The 16,745-nt window shown below is 42.1% G+C and overlaps 1 protein-coding gene across 3 annotated transcripts in view; it reads right to left on the bottom strand.

Annotated features, from left to right (window-relative positions):
• The window catches only part of STX8 (syntaxin 8), a 104,510-nt gene that overhangs the window by 76,767 nt on the left and 10,998 nt on the right, over positions 1-16,745 (bottom strand). For all 3 annotated transcript variants that reach the window (XR_008734334.1, XM_055723114.1, XM_055723121.1), the window contains exons 5-6: positions 12,264-12,388; positions 10,726-10,818 (exon numbers count right to left, since the gene is read on the bottom strand). Coding sequence is in view for 2 of the 3 variants with exons in the window: in XM_055723114.1 (XP_055579089.1) it covers positions 10,726-10,818; positions 12,264-12,388 (218 nt within the window). In the remaining variant the exon portion in view is untranslated. The remainder of the gene's footprint in view (positions 1-10,725; positions 10,819-12,263; positions 12,389-16,745) is intronic.

The following is a 16,745-nucleotide window of genomic DNA, read 5'->3' as shown; positions in this document are numbered from 1 at the left end:
GCTACAGGAAGGGTTGCCCTGATCTCAATCCACCTCCAACTTAAAACCTGAGCTTTGATAATTAGCAGTATGTCCTGCTCTACCACCTCACCTCAACTTCATACCACTGCATCCAAACCCCTTTTCATACTGTATCTACCTGGCATTAAGCACAGAAGACACTAAAAACACTCTAAAAAAAACCCAGTTCCCACAAACCCTACAGACACTTAAAACTTTCTTTAATATCCAACACTTAAGAATTGCATGACAAATCTACCCACCTATGAATTGTGTTGTCTCACCCCAAGCCCAACTTATTTGGGAGCAACAATGCCCTCGATATTTTGAGTTGTGCTGGACACCAGTCTAATGTTGAACAAGGCAGCACCAGTGATTTCGGGCTTGAAATATAAGCATTGGAGAAGCAATATATTCTACCCAATGTCTAGGAGAACAAGAGAGAAAGGATAGTTTCTCCATGCAAAGACAGGAGGAGAGACGAGCTGGAGGTAATGGGAAAACCAGGAGAATCTGCTGGAGAGCACTCACCAACCCGCTCGGTGGTGAGTAAATCCAGTTCAAAGCACTCTTCAGATTCCAGCAATACCTCACAATAACAACATGCCCAGAAACATGGTTTTCTTATTCTCTCCTGTGTTGTAACCGTTCAGGTTTCAACCCTACAAGTTTTCTGGGAAATCTATTAAAAGCCTATTAAGCATCCAACAGCCCACTCACCGAAATCACCATGACGCAAGAGCATATGGTTCCTACCAAGCATGACTTCCTTTCAAGCCTGAATATCACCTTCTTTCCAATAATGGCTAGGCAAGCAAGTTGAAGTGATACGGGACAGAGCAGTCACCTACTTTTTTCCATCCATAAATCCTCAAAAAATCCTCTGAAAAGGGGAAGGGAGAGACGAAGCACTAAAGTTAGTCTTTTAAAATATAAACTGAAGTATAAACACCCAAGCTGCATTTCATTGCCACAAATAGCAAATATTTAAAAATAAAACATTATTTTTAGTCTAAGTGTTGCTTAAAAATCCGAGAATAAAATTTTGCCCAGAGACAGCGATGTGTTATCATTTGAAAACACTGCAGCAGCCACATCCCATTCACGCCAAACACAAGCGAGAATGCATTTGGGACCCTTGTCTCCAACAGGCAGTTGAAACCCTCCCCGATTCAGCCAAAAAACAGAGGGACAGTACTTAAGGAGAACGAGCCCGACATAATACCTTGGTATTATCTATGAAGGTAAAATAAATAAAATTATACAGAAACTCCCGTAACAGTTTCCTAGATTTTCTAGCAAAGGCTGTTCCGCACGGGACAATTTATTTCTTGCCTTTCTTTTCTGCAAGCAGCAACTGTGAGGTCAGGATAAATAATTTCAGCTGCTCACAGACAGGTATGCAATTTCCCAAAATCGCCCGTAAAGGAGGGGCTGTAAAGGAGAACTGACTGGGTTTGTGCTTTTCTGCTTCTTTACAATGCATGACAGGCAGCCACCCTAAGAAAGTAGGAAAGCAGGCTAGGAAAATAAATCCCCTCTCTATGGTCTCAATTAAGAGATTTTTTGAGCAGGGGGAAAAGCTAAATTAACACGGAAAAAAAAATCACCACAGTGTTGAAATATCTACAATTACAGCTAGGTTTTGTTTTCTTTTTAAACAGTTTAAATCAAATGCCTGAAGCAGCAGCTGGGAAACTCTCTTCTCCTAAAAACTGAGGCTTATATATCCCTACTAGAGCTCTCCATAAGCCCTGCTAGAAAACTGAAGACGAGACTTAACAAATAAAATGTTTAAGATCATAACTCTTACTGAAAAATCCTGAAAGACTTAAAAAAAATTTTGAAACTCATTTTTCCTCAGCGGTAATTTCTCCAGCATTTCTGATCACCATGAAGACGGATGAAGGAAGACAGCTTTCCCCCCTCCCCACCGCGGTGTGGGTGAGGTAGGGATTGACTAACTGTGGAAAAATCCACATAATTGAGAAGACAAATGTTGAACAGTTATTTTACGGCTTGAACTATTCAAGGAAAAACGCTAACCATGCCAAGAGGCCAGACAGGCTCATTGTGTATGTGTGTGAGTATGTAGAAGCCCAGCCACACTGCAGAAGCGCAACGCTTTTATCCTCATCCAGGTTGTGCCTTGCTGGTTTATCTGTTTCTGTAAGCACTGCGTCAAGCTGTAAAAAAATACCGAAAGCAAAAGTATCATCTCCCAGCATTATGTGTACATAGAGTGTAACAAAAATATACACGCAGGCTCGGTAGCATGACGCACTATTAAGGCTGTTTGTTGCTTCCCATGAGAAGACCCTATTTTCAGTTGCTTAAAATGATGAAAAACTTTTAACGACTCGGGCTCAAGATTCCCAACTTGGATGTCTGCTTCCAGATGAATTAAAAAAAAAATAATATTGAAGTGTCAGCCAAAATATCTCAGTCATTTCAGAACAATGCTGGTTTTTCCACGTTAAGAGTCTCCAGTGGCCTCAGGAGCTACAGTACCCCAATGGTTTCACATTAAGCCACAGAGAAGTTAAAGGGAGATGGAAAGGGAACTAGTTGAGCAAGAACGCTGGACTACTGAAATACTGACAGGCGGTTTCAAAAGTGGAGGTTCAGACATCCAGAAGAGGAGATTAAAGATCAACTCAATAAAAGCAACAGAACAAGAAGTCTGAAGGAAGTCAAGCTGTAGAAGAGATAGGAAAGAAAGAGCTAGAGAAGGTCACAACAGAAAATAAGAAGTTGTCCAGTCCATCTGCTCTAACTCAGCTCAAGCTGTCAGGAACAACAGACCTTCTTAAAGATGTCCCATGACAGGGATTTCCCAACCTCCTGGCACGGCCATTTCACTGCTGTTGGAAGGATTTTCCTGTTCCATTTGACCTAGACCCAACCTATCAGCAAAAGACTTCTCCCCTCTCTCTCAAACCAACTTCTTTCATTCTCCAAGAACCTTGTGTTCCCATCTCAGCCTTCTCTTCTCCAAACTCAGGTACCTCAGCAGCTCATCCTTCCTGGTGGGTCATGCCTCAGTGCCTGGAATCATGCTTTTGCCTACTCTCTGGGTCCTCTCCCCAGGTCCACGTTACCTTGAAGAGGTCTGGCCCAACCTGCGTGCTGCCTCCTCAGGGCCAAGTGTAATGAAGAATCTCATATCTCCAACCACTGGCTTGTACAGAGCGTTTTGCACAATATTATACTATTTGCTCATGTTTAAGAGTTGACCTTAAACACTATACTCATCTTTAATTTTATTAAACCTTACAGAAGAGTCAAGTTTCGCAGGTAGCCCGACAGAATTTCACTCCAGTCCCTCAAGATCATTTAGCGGAATTCTAGCATTACTCCCAGCATAGCTGCAGCCTTTCCCACCTTTGTATTGTGCAGGTGCTGAGTAAGCACACTGCGTGCTTCATTATCCACGTCCTTCACGACAATGCTGAACAGAACCAGAACGACCCACAAAGCCCAAGTCAAGACATACTTCTATTCCAACTATGAACAGCCAATTCCTAGTTTCCGAGTTTAATTATCCAGTCAGCAACATATCTATTGAAGATTATTCGTTTGAACACATGCTTCCATAGACTACTTACAAGAAAGTCTCGTGAGACAGCATCAAAGCCATTCCTAAGTCAAAATGACACCTAATTCTTTTCCCTTACTCACAAGGATCTTCCACAGAGTAAGTCCAAACTCATTTGGCACAACTGACTCTTAACAAGGACTTACGTGAGAGCCACTGCAGACCTGTCATCTCATCAATACTTACAAATAGGTTGTTTTGCTATAGAGTTCTCCCAGCAGAGTTTGACTGCTAGAAACATATCCCACTAGAGCCTGAAAGGGAGCACAAAGATGCTTACTCCCTATTCTTACCTCTGCTGTCAGCAACCGTCCATGAAGCCCGCAGGCACGACATCTCACACCTCTCTCATGCTGCTCCACATCATCCAACACCGGTAAAATTACCCTGTCAGCCCGCATTGCAGAGGTCCCTGCGTAGGTGTTCTCATCTGGCTGCTGACCCAGGCTTGGAGACAGATCCATATATTGCAGTGACTTCCCTTGTTTTTCCAGTTTTCTTTTTAAGAATACCAAGAAGTTTTACAGATAAGCACTGGAAACACTGAAGCAGCAACATCATGTACTTCAAAGATTAGGAAATGCTGTAAATACTATTTTGTCTAGATACATTTTTTACAATTCAATGCAAATTCAGTGTAACCTTAGTTTTCACTACACAGCTCCTTCAGCAGGCAGCGCAGGCAGGGCTTACTTCCTTGACAGGTACCAAATATTGTGTTTTACCCTCATCATCCAGCACAAGGCTGCATTCCTTATGGACTCCACACAACCCCAACTCTGCTCTAAGGAGTTAAAAGCTTCCTCCCAAACCTTCCAACACCAGCCCTCCTGACAGTAAGTATGAGTGTATTTTGATTTTGACAGCTTCCTTGGGAGATGAAACACAATCATCCCCAACTCAAAAGGAAAAATAAGAAAATTAATAGTTAAGATTTATTTTGGATGTTCAGTAAAAGAGGGCTTGAACCTCTTTTTAAGAAGCCATGTATAAACCAAACTTTATATAGCCTTCCAAATAGTATTTAATCTATTTTCATATATTTCAGGGACATGGTTTAGTGGTGGACTTGGCAGTGTTAGGTTTACAGTTGGGTTCAGCAATGTTAAAGGTCTTTTGACAACCTAAATGATTCTATATGCCCCAGTACTTCATGGGGTATGGACTAGATCCTGACAGGTCCCTTCCAACACAAACCATTCCATGATTCATTACACCCAGAGCACAGCCCACACCAATTTATGTTAAGTGCTCAAAACCTCAGCAAACTAGATCCTGCAACGCCAAGTCAGACACACAGAAGGGAATCGCTTCTACAAAAGCTTGGTGAAGATGGGTCAACCACCATCACACAGAGCTCCAGGGCAGGAGCAGAGATGATAGTTTCATGCTCTAAGGCAACGTTTATCACAGAAGCACAGAATTGTTTAGGTTGGAAAAGACCTTTAAAAACCATTAAGTCCAACTGTTAACCCAGCACTGCCAAGTCCACCACTAAACTGTGTCCCTAAGCATCACATCTACAAGTTTCTTAAATGCTTCCAGGGATGGCGATTCCACCACATCCCTGGGCAGCCTGTTCCAATACTTGACCACCCTTTCAACAACTAAATTTTTCCTAATATCCTATCTAAACCTCCCCTGACACAACTTGAGGCCATCTCCTGTTGTCCTATCACTTGTTACCTGGGAGAAGAGACCTATCCCCACCTATCTCCAACCTTTCAGGTAGTTGTAGGGAACAATAAGATCCCCCCTGAGCCTCCTTTGCTACTGCTGCTGCCACAAAATCTCTTACAGCCCTTGCCTTATTCACTAAACATTTTCCCTCACCCAGAAGAAACAAGCCAGAGACCTTACAAATAGTTTTTGTCACTATGTCAATTCAACCCCAGAAAAGATCAAGTCCTAGCACAAAATTAGGCAGGGCCTGCAGAAAACCACATGCAGTCATTTTAAGCCTAGATATACATGCAAGAAGTGCCATCTAACGTCAATTTTGGTATTCCCCAACTTCGGAGTATTCATATTGAGACTAAGTATTGCACTGTTTAGACTGTTTGTGACAAAAAAACAAGGTTTTAACACAGGTGTTAATTTTTCCCCTAAGAAGAGTTAAATCCAACTCAATAGCATGCAATAAAGACAAAACATTTCCCCAATAAAACTGAAGTTATTTCTATTCCAGACAATAAGCTCGGGAAGCAAAATAAAAACCTAACTGCACAGTATAAGGTCAGTCGGGCTATGGATAGTTATTTTACATCTAAGTATTAAAAACGCATGCTTCTCTGCGGAAGTTTTTAGAAAACCTGAACCTGCTGGTGCTCAGCCTTTCCCAAGGAATGCTGAACACCTTCAAATCCCAGCGACCGCAGGACTCAGGCCATCTCAGAAGGGGGTCAGAGCATGCAGGATTGTAACTTTATATGATGAAAACATACATTGTTTAGACTAGATGATGAAAATTTTTAAGATTTGAACTTTAATAATTTCTTATTTACAAACTAACCCTAACAATGACGTAATTCTGCCACACTCCCATTGATTTTAGTCTCGTAACTCAAACATATTCTGTACACAATGCTAATTAGTTTGTATTACAGCAAAAATGTTCTTAATAGACAGAAATGTGAAACAACTTCAGGGTTCCTTTTAGATTACGCAATAGCCATGTAAAATAATCTTTAGGAGAAGCATTTTACTGTCCATATACCAACTGGGCTATCTGCATGAGAGGCGACAGAGCTGTAGTTGAACACTGCCCTAGGAGACACAAATCGCATCCCTGCTGCACTATCATTTCCAATGCTATTTTCAACAAGTCTCTGCATCACCAAGAATACTTTCACTCGCTTTCTTTGATTTTACAAGAACACTGCTCTGTGTTCAAAGCAACAGCTAGAACAGGGCTCTAGTCTCAACTGGAGTCTCTAAATTGCATTTTGATGGAAGCGCATCAGGTTAACAAAAATCCTGCACCAAGCAAGTCGCAGGCTTTGACTACTGAACTGGCACCGAATGAAAGGTTGAGCTGAGTCCACCTCGGAGGCTTGTGTGCCACCCACTACGGCCAGAGGTGACACAGCAACACGTATTTGCAAAGCTATTAAAAAAATTAAAACACACAATACTTCAATTTTTCGTTGGTTTTAGAAATTTCATTTTTACAAGAAATTTAAAATGTTACATAACTATGTAATTAAAGCAGCATTACAAGAGGTCATTCACTTACAATGTTCCATTTTGTTTAAGAACATCCTGGATATTCACTCTGTGTACAGCATTCTCTTGACCAGTAAGAGGACTTAAAACAGTGGCCTGGGTTTGCAGCTTATCTATTTATGAACATATCTATGCTCTGACATAAATTTTAAAGAAGCTGGAAGCCAAAAAATCTGTCCTCAATGGCGTATACCAAATAGAGTGCAACATGGTAGAAGTGCCAAACATGACAAATTTTGCAAGCTACCAATATTTACCATCCATCACAGAGCACTATATTCTCATACAAGCATGTCACAATGAGAAAACAACATCTCTATAAGGGTAAAACAAACAGCATTCAGATTTTTTTTAAAGCCTTCTTCTAAAATTATTGCACTAGATTAGATTGCCTCATCAACAAGGCCAGAGGCCATTTACACTATTTTCTCTCTTTTTTTTTTTTTTCTGTAACAGATGAAAGGATTACAGAAAGTTTTCTGGGGCCAAATTTGGAACTAATGATGGGAAAATTCTTTTGCTAATCCCCCATCTCTCCCACTGCTAGCAGATGCCTGAGACTGGAACAAAACAACGTCTCCTGGTACCCTGCTTCTACTTTGCTCATCAGTGCAAAATACTATGCTCAGGAGGTTTGAAAAGGACCATCAGCTTTGAGCAGAGCCATAAAATCTGAAGGACAGAGCTATACTGAAAATCTGATTACAGAACGACATGAGACTCCAATTAAAAGTTGGATGCATTGCAACTAAATCAGAGGATGGGACTCATCTACTTAGGGCAGATGTCTGCAAAGAATCACCTCCATCCCAGCCCAGGCTCACTTTAGATCGGTGGGGAAAAATGGGCTGTTCCAGGACAAGCTGTGCCCTGCCCAAAGGTGGATGTGTCAGGATCACACCTGAGCAACCCCTGCTGGTGTCTGCTGACTGCAGAGGAAGCTCAGAGAGACTGGCCAAAAGACAAGTGTCGAGGGACATGAAGCTAAGGGAGGCTGGCGTCACGCAGTCTGCCCAAGGAGAAGGGCCAACTTCTGAAGACCACAGCCACCACCACAGCTGGGCCCATTTGCAGGGTGCCCTCTTACAAACCTCAAACATTACTCCTCGTCACTGCCTGTCAGCCCACCAGCGAAGTAAAAATAGATACCGCCAAGTAACTACCCTTCTAAAAAGCAAAGTTTAATCATTTTTCAGTCATTTAACAAACACAAAAGAATTTACGTGTACCAGCTCTACTCGAGAAGTAAACTTTGCATAATTAATCGGGATGCCTCCACTACTTGTGCATCTGCAAATGCACAGCTACACCAACTGGCACTCAACGGAAAATGCCTCTGGCTACCTCAAAGAGCTGGGAAGTGCAAATATCTCAACTGAACAGCGAGCCTGAGCTGCTCGGGGAGGAAAAAAGCAGGTCTGAATAAAAAGTTGTCTGGAAAATAAGTACAGTTACCCAGCTCCCTAAAGTCCGTTTCATTAACTATCAGACATTATCAGCTGCTTCAGAATTATGCCATATTTTACCATAATGTCAGAACAAACTAATGTCAGAGGCACCTAATTACTTGCAGAAGGTGGGAACGTCCAAAACAGGTCAGGGAAGTGGAAGTCAAGCTTCCTGCAAAAATGGGTGATTTGATGGAAAACCTGACTCAAATAAAAAGAAATACTGACGCAGCACTTAATGAAGATGAGCTTCCCCTACCTCCCCACAATACAGACAATGCCATTATCACTCAGCACTAGGAAGGAAAGAGATTCCAAGTCGGGAAATTACAGGGCAGTTATCCTCATCAACCTGATCGTGTAACAGTGACATGAGATTGGCAGCACGCCTGAGAAAAATCTGTAACTAGTTAAGCACAGGGCACAAAATAAGACGTGCAAAGGGAAAATAGCCCTTGGAAAGTATTGCTGGGGATTTCAGCTTTTCCAGTGTAATAGTGGCAACAAAATGCCCGACCACATCCCCCTGTACCCGGGGGTGGGGGGAAAGGATTTAATAAAATCAGAGAAAACATGGGAGTTGTACGTGCTCAATAGCGATGTGTGATCTGGTTCCCCCATCTGTAAGAGTCAGGCCATGTTCCACCTTTTTCAGACTGCTTAAACGTTTACAAACAATGCACTCTGCATGGCTGGCAAGTTTTATTCTCACGATTCTAGGAAGTGAGAAGCAGAAGCAACTGGGTGTTTTCTCTTCCCCCAGGATCTGGCCCACTGTCAGGAACAGGCAATCCTCGGCACTTTTTACTCTGAGCACTCAGGAAAGTTTCCATCTTTTGAGAAAGGCTTGCTTGGAGCTCAAAAAAGAGCTCACATGAAAACATGAAGATTTTTGCTCTAGGCTTTGTAACTATCTGTAAGACAAACAAAACTGGCATTATTTGCATTATTTGTAAAAAGGAGGGTTAAATGCATTCCCTATTTCACACATGTTTCAAGGCTTCATTGCTAGAAAAAGTCTGGCATGGTCACGCAGGAATGCGATGGTACTATACACATTACCTTCAGGGTCCCAAAAACATAAGGAGCTGGGGAGCCTTCCCCTACCCCCAACAGAGGGAAATGGGACACATCATATATTTTCTTGATGAGAAACCAAGGTTTCACAGGGAATTAGTAAACATGCTCATGCTTCCCACCTGTTTTCTATTTAGAGCAAAAAAGCAATTAATATGACTTTTTAAACAACAGTTAATAGAATAAACTTACGAAACCAAGATTTCTAATTGAAAATGTCTTTACTCACATGAGGCAGAGGATCAAAATATGACAAGAGCACTAAGCATAGTTTCTGCCAGCTGCACAAACCGTTTCTTAACAACCTTAAGATTAATAAACAAAGACATATTCTAGACATTTCATAGCCCTCCTGGATTTAGCCATGTATGCAAGGCAAACACAAGAAAGCTGTCCTCTTACTTCACTCATTTGGAACAGAGCTCCCAAGTAGTACTTCATGTTACGTGATTGTTAATACGGGAACCCCCTCGCTCTGAGCAGGCATGCAGAGAAATACAACGGGGAAAAAATACAGGTCCAGGAAGAAGCAGATTTAAGCGTATCATTTATTAGCAAGTAAAAAGACATTTACCTTCTGAGTGGCTAAGTACAACACAACCCAAGGATAAACCATATGGCTCAAGCCTTTGTGCAAGGGAGAAAGCTGGCAGGGGTCCAAGGCTCTAATTGAACTATTACCATATTGTAAGAAATAAAAAAGTCAGAAAGACTGGAGGATCTGCTCTCCTAGGGACAGTTTATGTCATGCAAACAATTAAGTGAGTAACAAAACACATTTAACAGGACAGCAATTCCACCATTTGGATACTGGCTCATTTTAAAGAAAATAGGTACTCTTCTAGTTCAATATTGCACTTAATTTAATCCTACATTCAACGCCATGAAACCTCCAAAATCCAAATCATTTGTAGCAAACAATACAACGCTTCTCCTTCAATCGCTGTCTCAAGGCTTTTTCATTTAGTTAATAAGGAAAGACGCAGAATAAGAATGCTCAAGTGAAACCCAGCAACACATAAAAGCTTACCATAAAAACTGTCATAAAACTGAAAAATGCAAAATAGAGTACAAAATTAACTTTGTACTTCGTGCAAATAATCACCCATCTTTTCTTTCAAAAGGCAGGCTTGATAGAAATATACCAAACGTTATATGTTGTACATGCACAACAGGGTATGTAGTGAAACACGATAGAACCACCAGGCCATGAACAGATGGAATCTGTAGTGGTGGTTTGTTTCTAAACCTTTACAGTATTGTCTTGTTACTTTGTGGGCAAAAAGCAGTGCAGCTGTATGAGGAGCAGGAAAAAAAGGAAATTAATCACAATCTTACATAAAAATGAGGCAAACTGAGTATGAATCTTGTTCTTACCATTCTGTTCATCCAGCTCATTCCCAATTTCCTGCCCCATTTGCTTTTGCCGGGATATGATTGAAGAAAGAGCATCAAGTCCAGCATCTTGTTCTGCACCAGAAAAATATATAAAATTACATGAATAAAATTGCCAGTATGCCAGGCTATGTACCGTAAAAGATGAAAAAGTGAAGAAAAATATCTAATCTGTACTCAAAGAGTTATAATGAGTTAAGAAAAATATATCAACACAACATGAAAATTAATCCTTATGGCAACAGCACTCTTAAAATAATGTGAATGATGGGTAATTATTTTCTCTGCTCTGGCCAGGACATTTAGCTGAGGGTCCCCCACAAAAAAAAAAAAAAAAATTCCAAGGGTTCAACATTCAGCTGTTACTCAATTATAAATGCAGGAGATTTTCTGGCACACCCAGAGAGATCCCTGATTAGCCTTTTTAAATTTTCCAAGAAACTTTTATCATTAATAAAAGACAAACAGGTGATGCAAACACCAAAGAATTCAAGCTGATTTTTAAAGCTGGAAGAGGATAGAGAGTGCATGGAAAAGAGCCTCAGACAGAGGGGACATGGGGGGAGCAGCTGAAGGCTGATGTGCTCCCACCAGCTCTGCAGACGCTCCTTTATTAAGAGCCACACTGCCTCTGCTATTCCAGTCCGCAGGTACCCACGCTGCCCTTAGCAAGCACCTTAACCAAAACATGCAGTTGCCCGAAGTTGTCAAGTAGAACAAGGAGATAAGCTGGAGGCTGGACTGACACACTGCGAAGCAGCAATGTTCCGTAGAGCAAGACTGCCAGCCAGCTGCAGCCCAGGAGCCAAAAACTGTACGGGATGGCCAGACCCCCCTTCCCTTCAACAGGAATACCTCTCAGCCTCCCCAGGGGATACCTACGGTGGAATCAAAAACCAGAGCTTGAGGTTTCTCCTGGACCATCCAAACAGAGTTCAGGCCGTTCTCCTGAACTGTAGCTATAAATGTTGTTTCACATGCAGGCTAAAGCGGGCTTTATCTGGAGCCTGATTTCATTTGATTACTTCCAATACTTTGACTGCAGAGAAATTACCATTAACCACCTGATGTCCTCAGGCTGAGGTTTTCCAACACTTCCAAGGTTAGAGATTCCTTATGGGTCTTGAGGGCCAAAATCTAAAGACCCTTTTTAGAGTAGCTAATTCTTGCCGCATTCCAATTCAACAATACATCGAACACACCCCAGCCTGAAGCACAGCAGTAATACCATCACACTCACCGCAATTAGCGAGATCTCCACTGCAAACCAAAACCATGAGTATGGTCAAAGTCAGGGATGCCCTGTAAGTGCATCTCTCAAAATCTGATTTAAGATGCTTTCAGTTAAGAATACTGCAAGCACAATACTGCTCCTGCAAGTACAGGTAACAACCACCTGGAACTATCACATTTGACATCTCCAGGTAACAAAACTTCAGCATAGGTTACTGTATTGACCGTCTAATAAGGGCTCCTCCGAGTCCTAGCAATGCTTATAAAAAATAGACAGACTCTTATACCTTCTATGATCCTTCGCTGCTGCTGCCTGAGATCGTCAAAGCCAAGCCCTCTGGTTTCCTCAGATTCTTCCATGAGCCACGGGTTGGTTACACCTCGTTTGACCCCTCCCGTCATTAGGCTAGATCTGAAAATAACCTCAGTAAGTAACTTTCAACACAAAACCCACTCATCATATAATCCGCACTTGCAAGAGTGGCTGACAGAGATGGAAGTGTACATATTCATTGCACTCCATTGTGTTTCTCTGCAATCACAGAAGAAATTAGCCAAAAAGAATCCGACGATCTCAATAACAAATACATCTTGCAGGCTCCATAACACTGCCTAGACACGGTAAAGCAGGGAGAGAAATAATTTTGCAGTGAACAATTAAGCTACTTGCCAAAATATACACCACATTGTATAACATATTCATATTAAATATTGTTTGCATGTAGAAAATGCATGTAGCATTCAAAACTGTGACAAAAATATTACGGTTAATAGGAATACACATATTATTCATGCATTTGCTGTGTGAACACAAACTTGTGAAAACACTGCGGTACAGCCTGAAAACTTCCAGTAGTAAAAGGATCAACACATTAGCACAGATGCAAATCAGATGAGACTACTAATTTTCTGCAATCCTGACCAAACCTAAAAGAGAACATTTCTGCATTTCAAAAACCGCACATGGAATTCACAGTTACTCTCCTGCACTTCCTAGTCTGGCATCAACATGAACAAGCAGCCAGGCACACACACTCTTAAATGAAAGAGCAATCAAGTTATGGGTTTTCTTTTAAAAGAATTATGACTTGAGGTTGTTCACATTATAGACACTTTCCTGGTTACAACAGAATACAAGTTTTTCACATCCAGGGCACATAAATTCAAGTAGTAAAATGAAATGCCACTTAAATATTTTTCTCAATACCAGATTTCTGGTTTCTACCTTTCAGCTTTTCATCGGTTTTCCCTACAAGAAAAACATCATATGACAGACTGTGAGCCACTTGAACCCAAGACTGCAACTCAGATCTGGGGTAAGAGTCATCACTCAGCAGCAGTGCAGAAGTAAGAGGTTTTGCTTTCAGCTTTGCTTTTTTTAAACTCTGTATTTTATTCTCATTTTACCTTCGCCCCATTCTTTCCCAAAGTACTTTCACAAAGAAAACAAAAACAGTAAGCACTTTTAGGATCTCTCATAATCTCATTTTTTTTTTTAATTACACTAAGGCTTTTTTAATTTTTAAATCGAGTCCAGGTCCCTTCTCTGTGAGATATACTGGAATGCTGTACAATAGCATGCATATGCTCGAAATAATTTTGTGGTCAAAATTCTGTATCAAAAGAAGTTAAAAAGTATCTGTGGAGCTCGGGGGAGTTAATGCACCCTGCTGAGGGGTTCAGCTCTGGGGAGGGATGCCTGAAGTTTTACAGCAAAGGTATTCAAACAAAACCCAGAACTTGTGCCTAGGAGTTCCTGGAGGAATCACGGTGAACTAGAGACATCTCCTGGCCGAGAGACGAATCAACTCTGCTGAAAAATTGTCACCAGGCACGTTTTGGGCCATCCATAACTTCCAGGCACATATGCCCTCATCTGCGCACTATGCTCTTCCCATTGCACTCACAGCCAGTTAAACTCGAGAGCGCTCAGCCTCTTCGCACAGGACTTCCCCAGCTCCACCAGCACAAGAACTGGTGTTCTCATGTTCACGGGAACGCCACGTTGCTCTTGACACCATAATCTTTTTGTTCATTCAACTTCGTGTCAAGGTAATGGATTTGAAAGAATAAAAAAAAATTATTTTTTTTTTTTTGCTACAGGACTAAAAGGCATTTATGGTAAATCACAACATCTCATTTAACCATCCTGATGCTGCTGGAACCTGACTGCCCCGCTGTGCCCACCACCAGCTGGCCCTCAAGGACAACACCTGAAAGACAAGCTGGGGTTCTTCTGTATTCCAGCCCTTTGCACCTCTTCACATGTATTTTATCGAGGTAGGGAATCTGGCTCAATTAGACAAAGACACGCACACATGAAATACAGTTTTACACATTACCTAGCTTTTTTTCATTGCTTTGGGGGATTAAATATACTGATATTTTCTAGTCTCACAACTGCTACCAGGTTCACAAACCTGAACACAATAGAAGCATTACACTTCTGAACACGCAAAGATCATTACAGTCCACCCAGTTCAGCAGTTCAATTAGCAAGCACACAAAACCTATGGTTAACAACATCTGACAGAATTACTTAAATAAAGCAAACTGAATATAAAGCTCTTTGCTTGCTAAAAAGAGCACAACTGTTTCTGCCTGTTAAGAAAGCGCCAAGGCAAGCAAATTTGAAATAATTTGCACCGTTCGCTCTCCCTCACCACTAATAATCTGCCCTATTCTTGTAGGTTGGGTCATGACAACTGGTCTGCTCGTTACAATAATCTTTTTGACATGTTTGGTAACTACCTTCCCACACAACACAGCATAACTTCCTACTTCCTCTGATCTTACCATGTTTCCCTTTGGTGGTGTGAAGATTAAAGCTTATCCAATTAGCCACCCACTGCCTCCGCCAAGTTAATCACATAAATCTTTGAAACCGTCACAGAGCAGTGGAGTGTGCGGATAGCTTTTGATTATAGGAGCAGATTTAACTAATTACGAGGCTTAGCAATGCGCCCAAGTATAAAAGATGATGGGGTTTAAAATCAGGGAGTTATGTCACCGCTTAACAAGGGAGGGCTTATCTTCCAGAAGGCATTGTTTCACTGATAATTCTGACAAAACTTCCCAAGTAACTCAGATTAGTCAACCAGCACTTACTTTAGACCAAGGCCACACATCAAGGCTTACAGCTTTAGAAGACTGATCAGCAAGATTGAATTTTAAACAAAACCTGGGTCATATGACAATTGGTTGGATGATCACTTGAACATTCCCTTAACGATACAGTTATACAAGTGGGGCTCTTTGAAGTGCCCAGGGCACCTCAGCTTGGCTTCACAGGTCACTCTCCAAGGCATGGCAAAGAAGCTGGGGTATTCTCTCACTTACGATTTAATTGCTCACACTGGCAGCCAGCGTACCTTACGAAGCTCCAAGCTAGTAAACAAAACGACTATAATTTTAAGATACAAAAGCTCTCTCCCCCCTCCAAAAAAAACAGGAGAAGCCATACAAGCACAAGCACTTGCAAGTGCCCTCCAGGTACCTTCCCAGGTGGAGACTTCCCCACAAGAACCGCTCCCAGTGGAAGCCCACAGAAGGAGCAGCATTCCCTGCAGCTGGCAGAGGACTTCCCAGCTCCACCAGGACAAGAACTGGTGTTCTCATGTTCACAAAACGCCACGTTGCTCTTAACACCATTTACCTGCAGTTCAGTTAACTGGTCCCACTGCCTTGCAATGACTGGAAGCTGCACAAGCTAGCTGCCACGTGGGATGCCAGACAGCTGATTTGCAGGACAGCTGCTTTGCAGCACCTCCAGAACCACTAATTCCTGCCCAAAACACAGGCATGGCAGCTTCACACGGCACAACAAGCGGCTCCCAACCACCTCATGCCAGTACAGGACGGCAGGTGCCTTCAGAGGAGCAGCACAAGGCAAGCAACAAGCTGGAAGTGTGTTTGCACTGTTGTACAGGCACACTTACCTTGGAAAAACACATCCATTCTGAGTGGCTGGGCTGTGGTAAGGAACTACACAGAGGAGGCATCCCTATGCCAGGGTAAGCATCCCCAGGGAAGGTTACCTTTATAACAAAATTTACACTCACATTTTATTCCACAGCAGTTTCACTTTCCTATGCAAACCCTCAAAATATACACTGCAAGAAACAATTCCATCAGGGATTAATCCTGCTATCAAATATTACTGTCTTCATTCTACACCGTCCCTTATTTTCTCTGCAAGATCGGACGTAGCATAATACTAAATATATTGTGTAACAGTTTTCATGGTCCCTCATTGAAACAGCCTCATCTCTACAGCCCACTTGCACTCCTTGGGAACGAAAGAATTACAGGAAAGAAGAATTTTCTCTAGAAAGAAGCTGCCTCTTGTATAATTACATCCAGAGAAAAGGCAAAGGGACAAATCTCCTGTGGGACTAGTCCCGTCCACAAAATGCTCAAAAATTCCATCACCTGTGACTTGCACCTCTGCACCCAGGGCAATGAGCTCCTCCTCGAGTGCCGTCCAGAGGGCTGCTTTTGGGACAAGATGCAGCACTACGATCACGCCTGGACATTTGCCTGACCACAACCAACAAGTACATGAACCTCCAAGCAGGTCTCGGCTTGGCATTTGTTCTCACTACAGCCCTAGCACACCCAGGCCAGAGGAACAGTGATGCTGCTGGTACAGAAAAAACCTCGGGCAGGAAACTTGGGTAGTTTTGAGCGTATTCAGGAGGCAAAACATAAAGCGCAGAGCTCAGCTTTGAGAGCTGCCCTCCTACTGATGTTTTTTCCTGAGGCTAATG

The sequence above is a fragment of the Falco cherrug genome, chromosome 1, assembly GCF_023634085.1.
Source record: "Falco cherrug isolate bFalChe1 chromosome 1, bFalChe1.pri, whole genome shotgun sequence".
NCBI classification, from domain to species: Eukaryota; Metazoa; Chordata; class Aves; order Falconiformes; family Falconidae; genus Falco; species Falco cherrug.
Note: the sequence above shows the minus strand (reverse complement) of the source record. Positions and strands in the feature narration are given on the sequence as shown.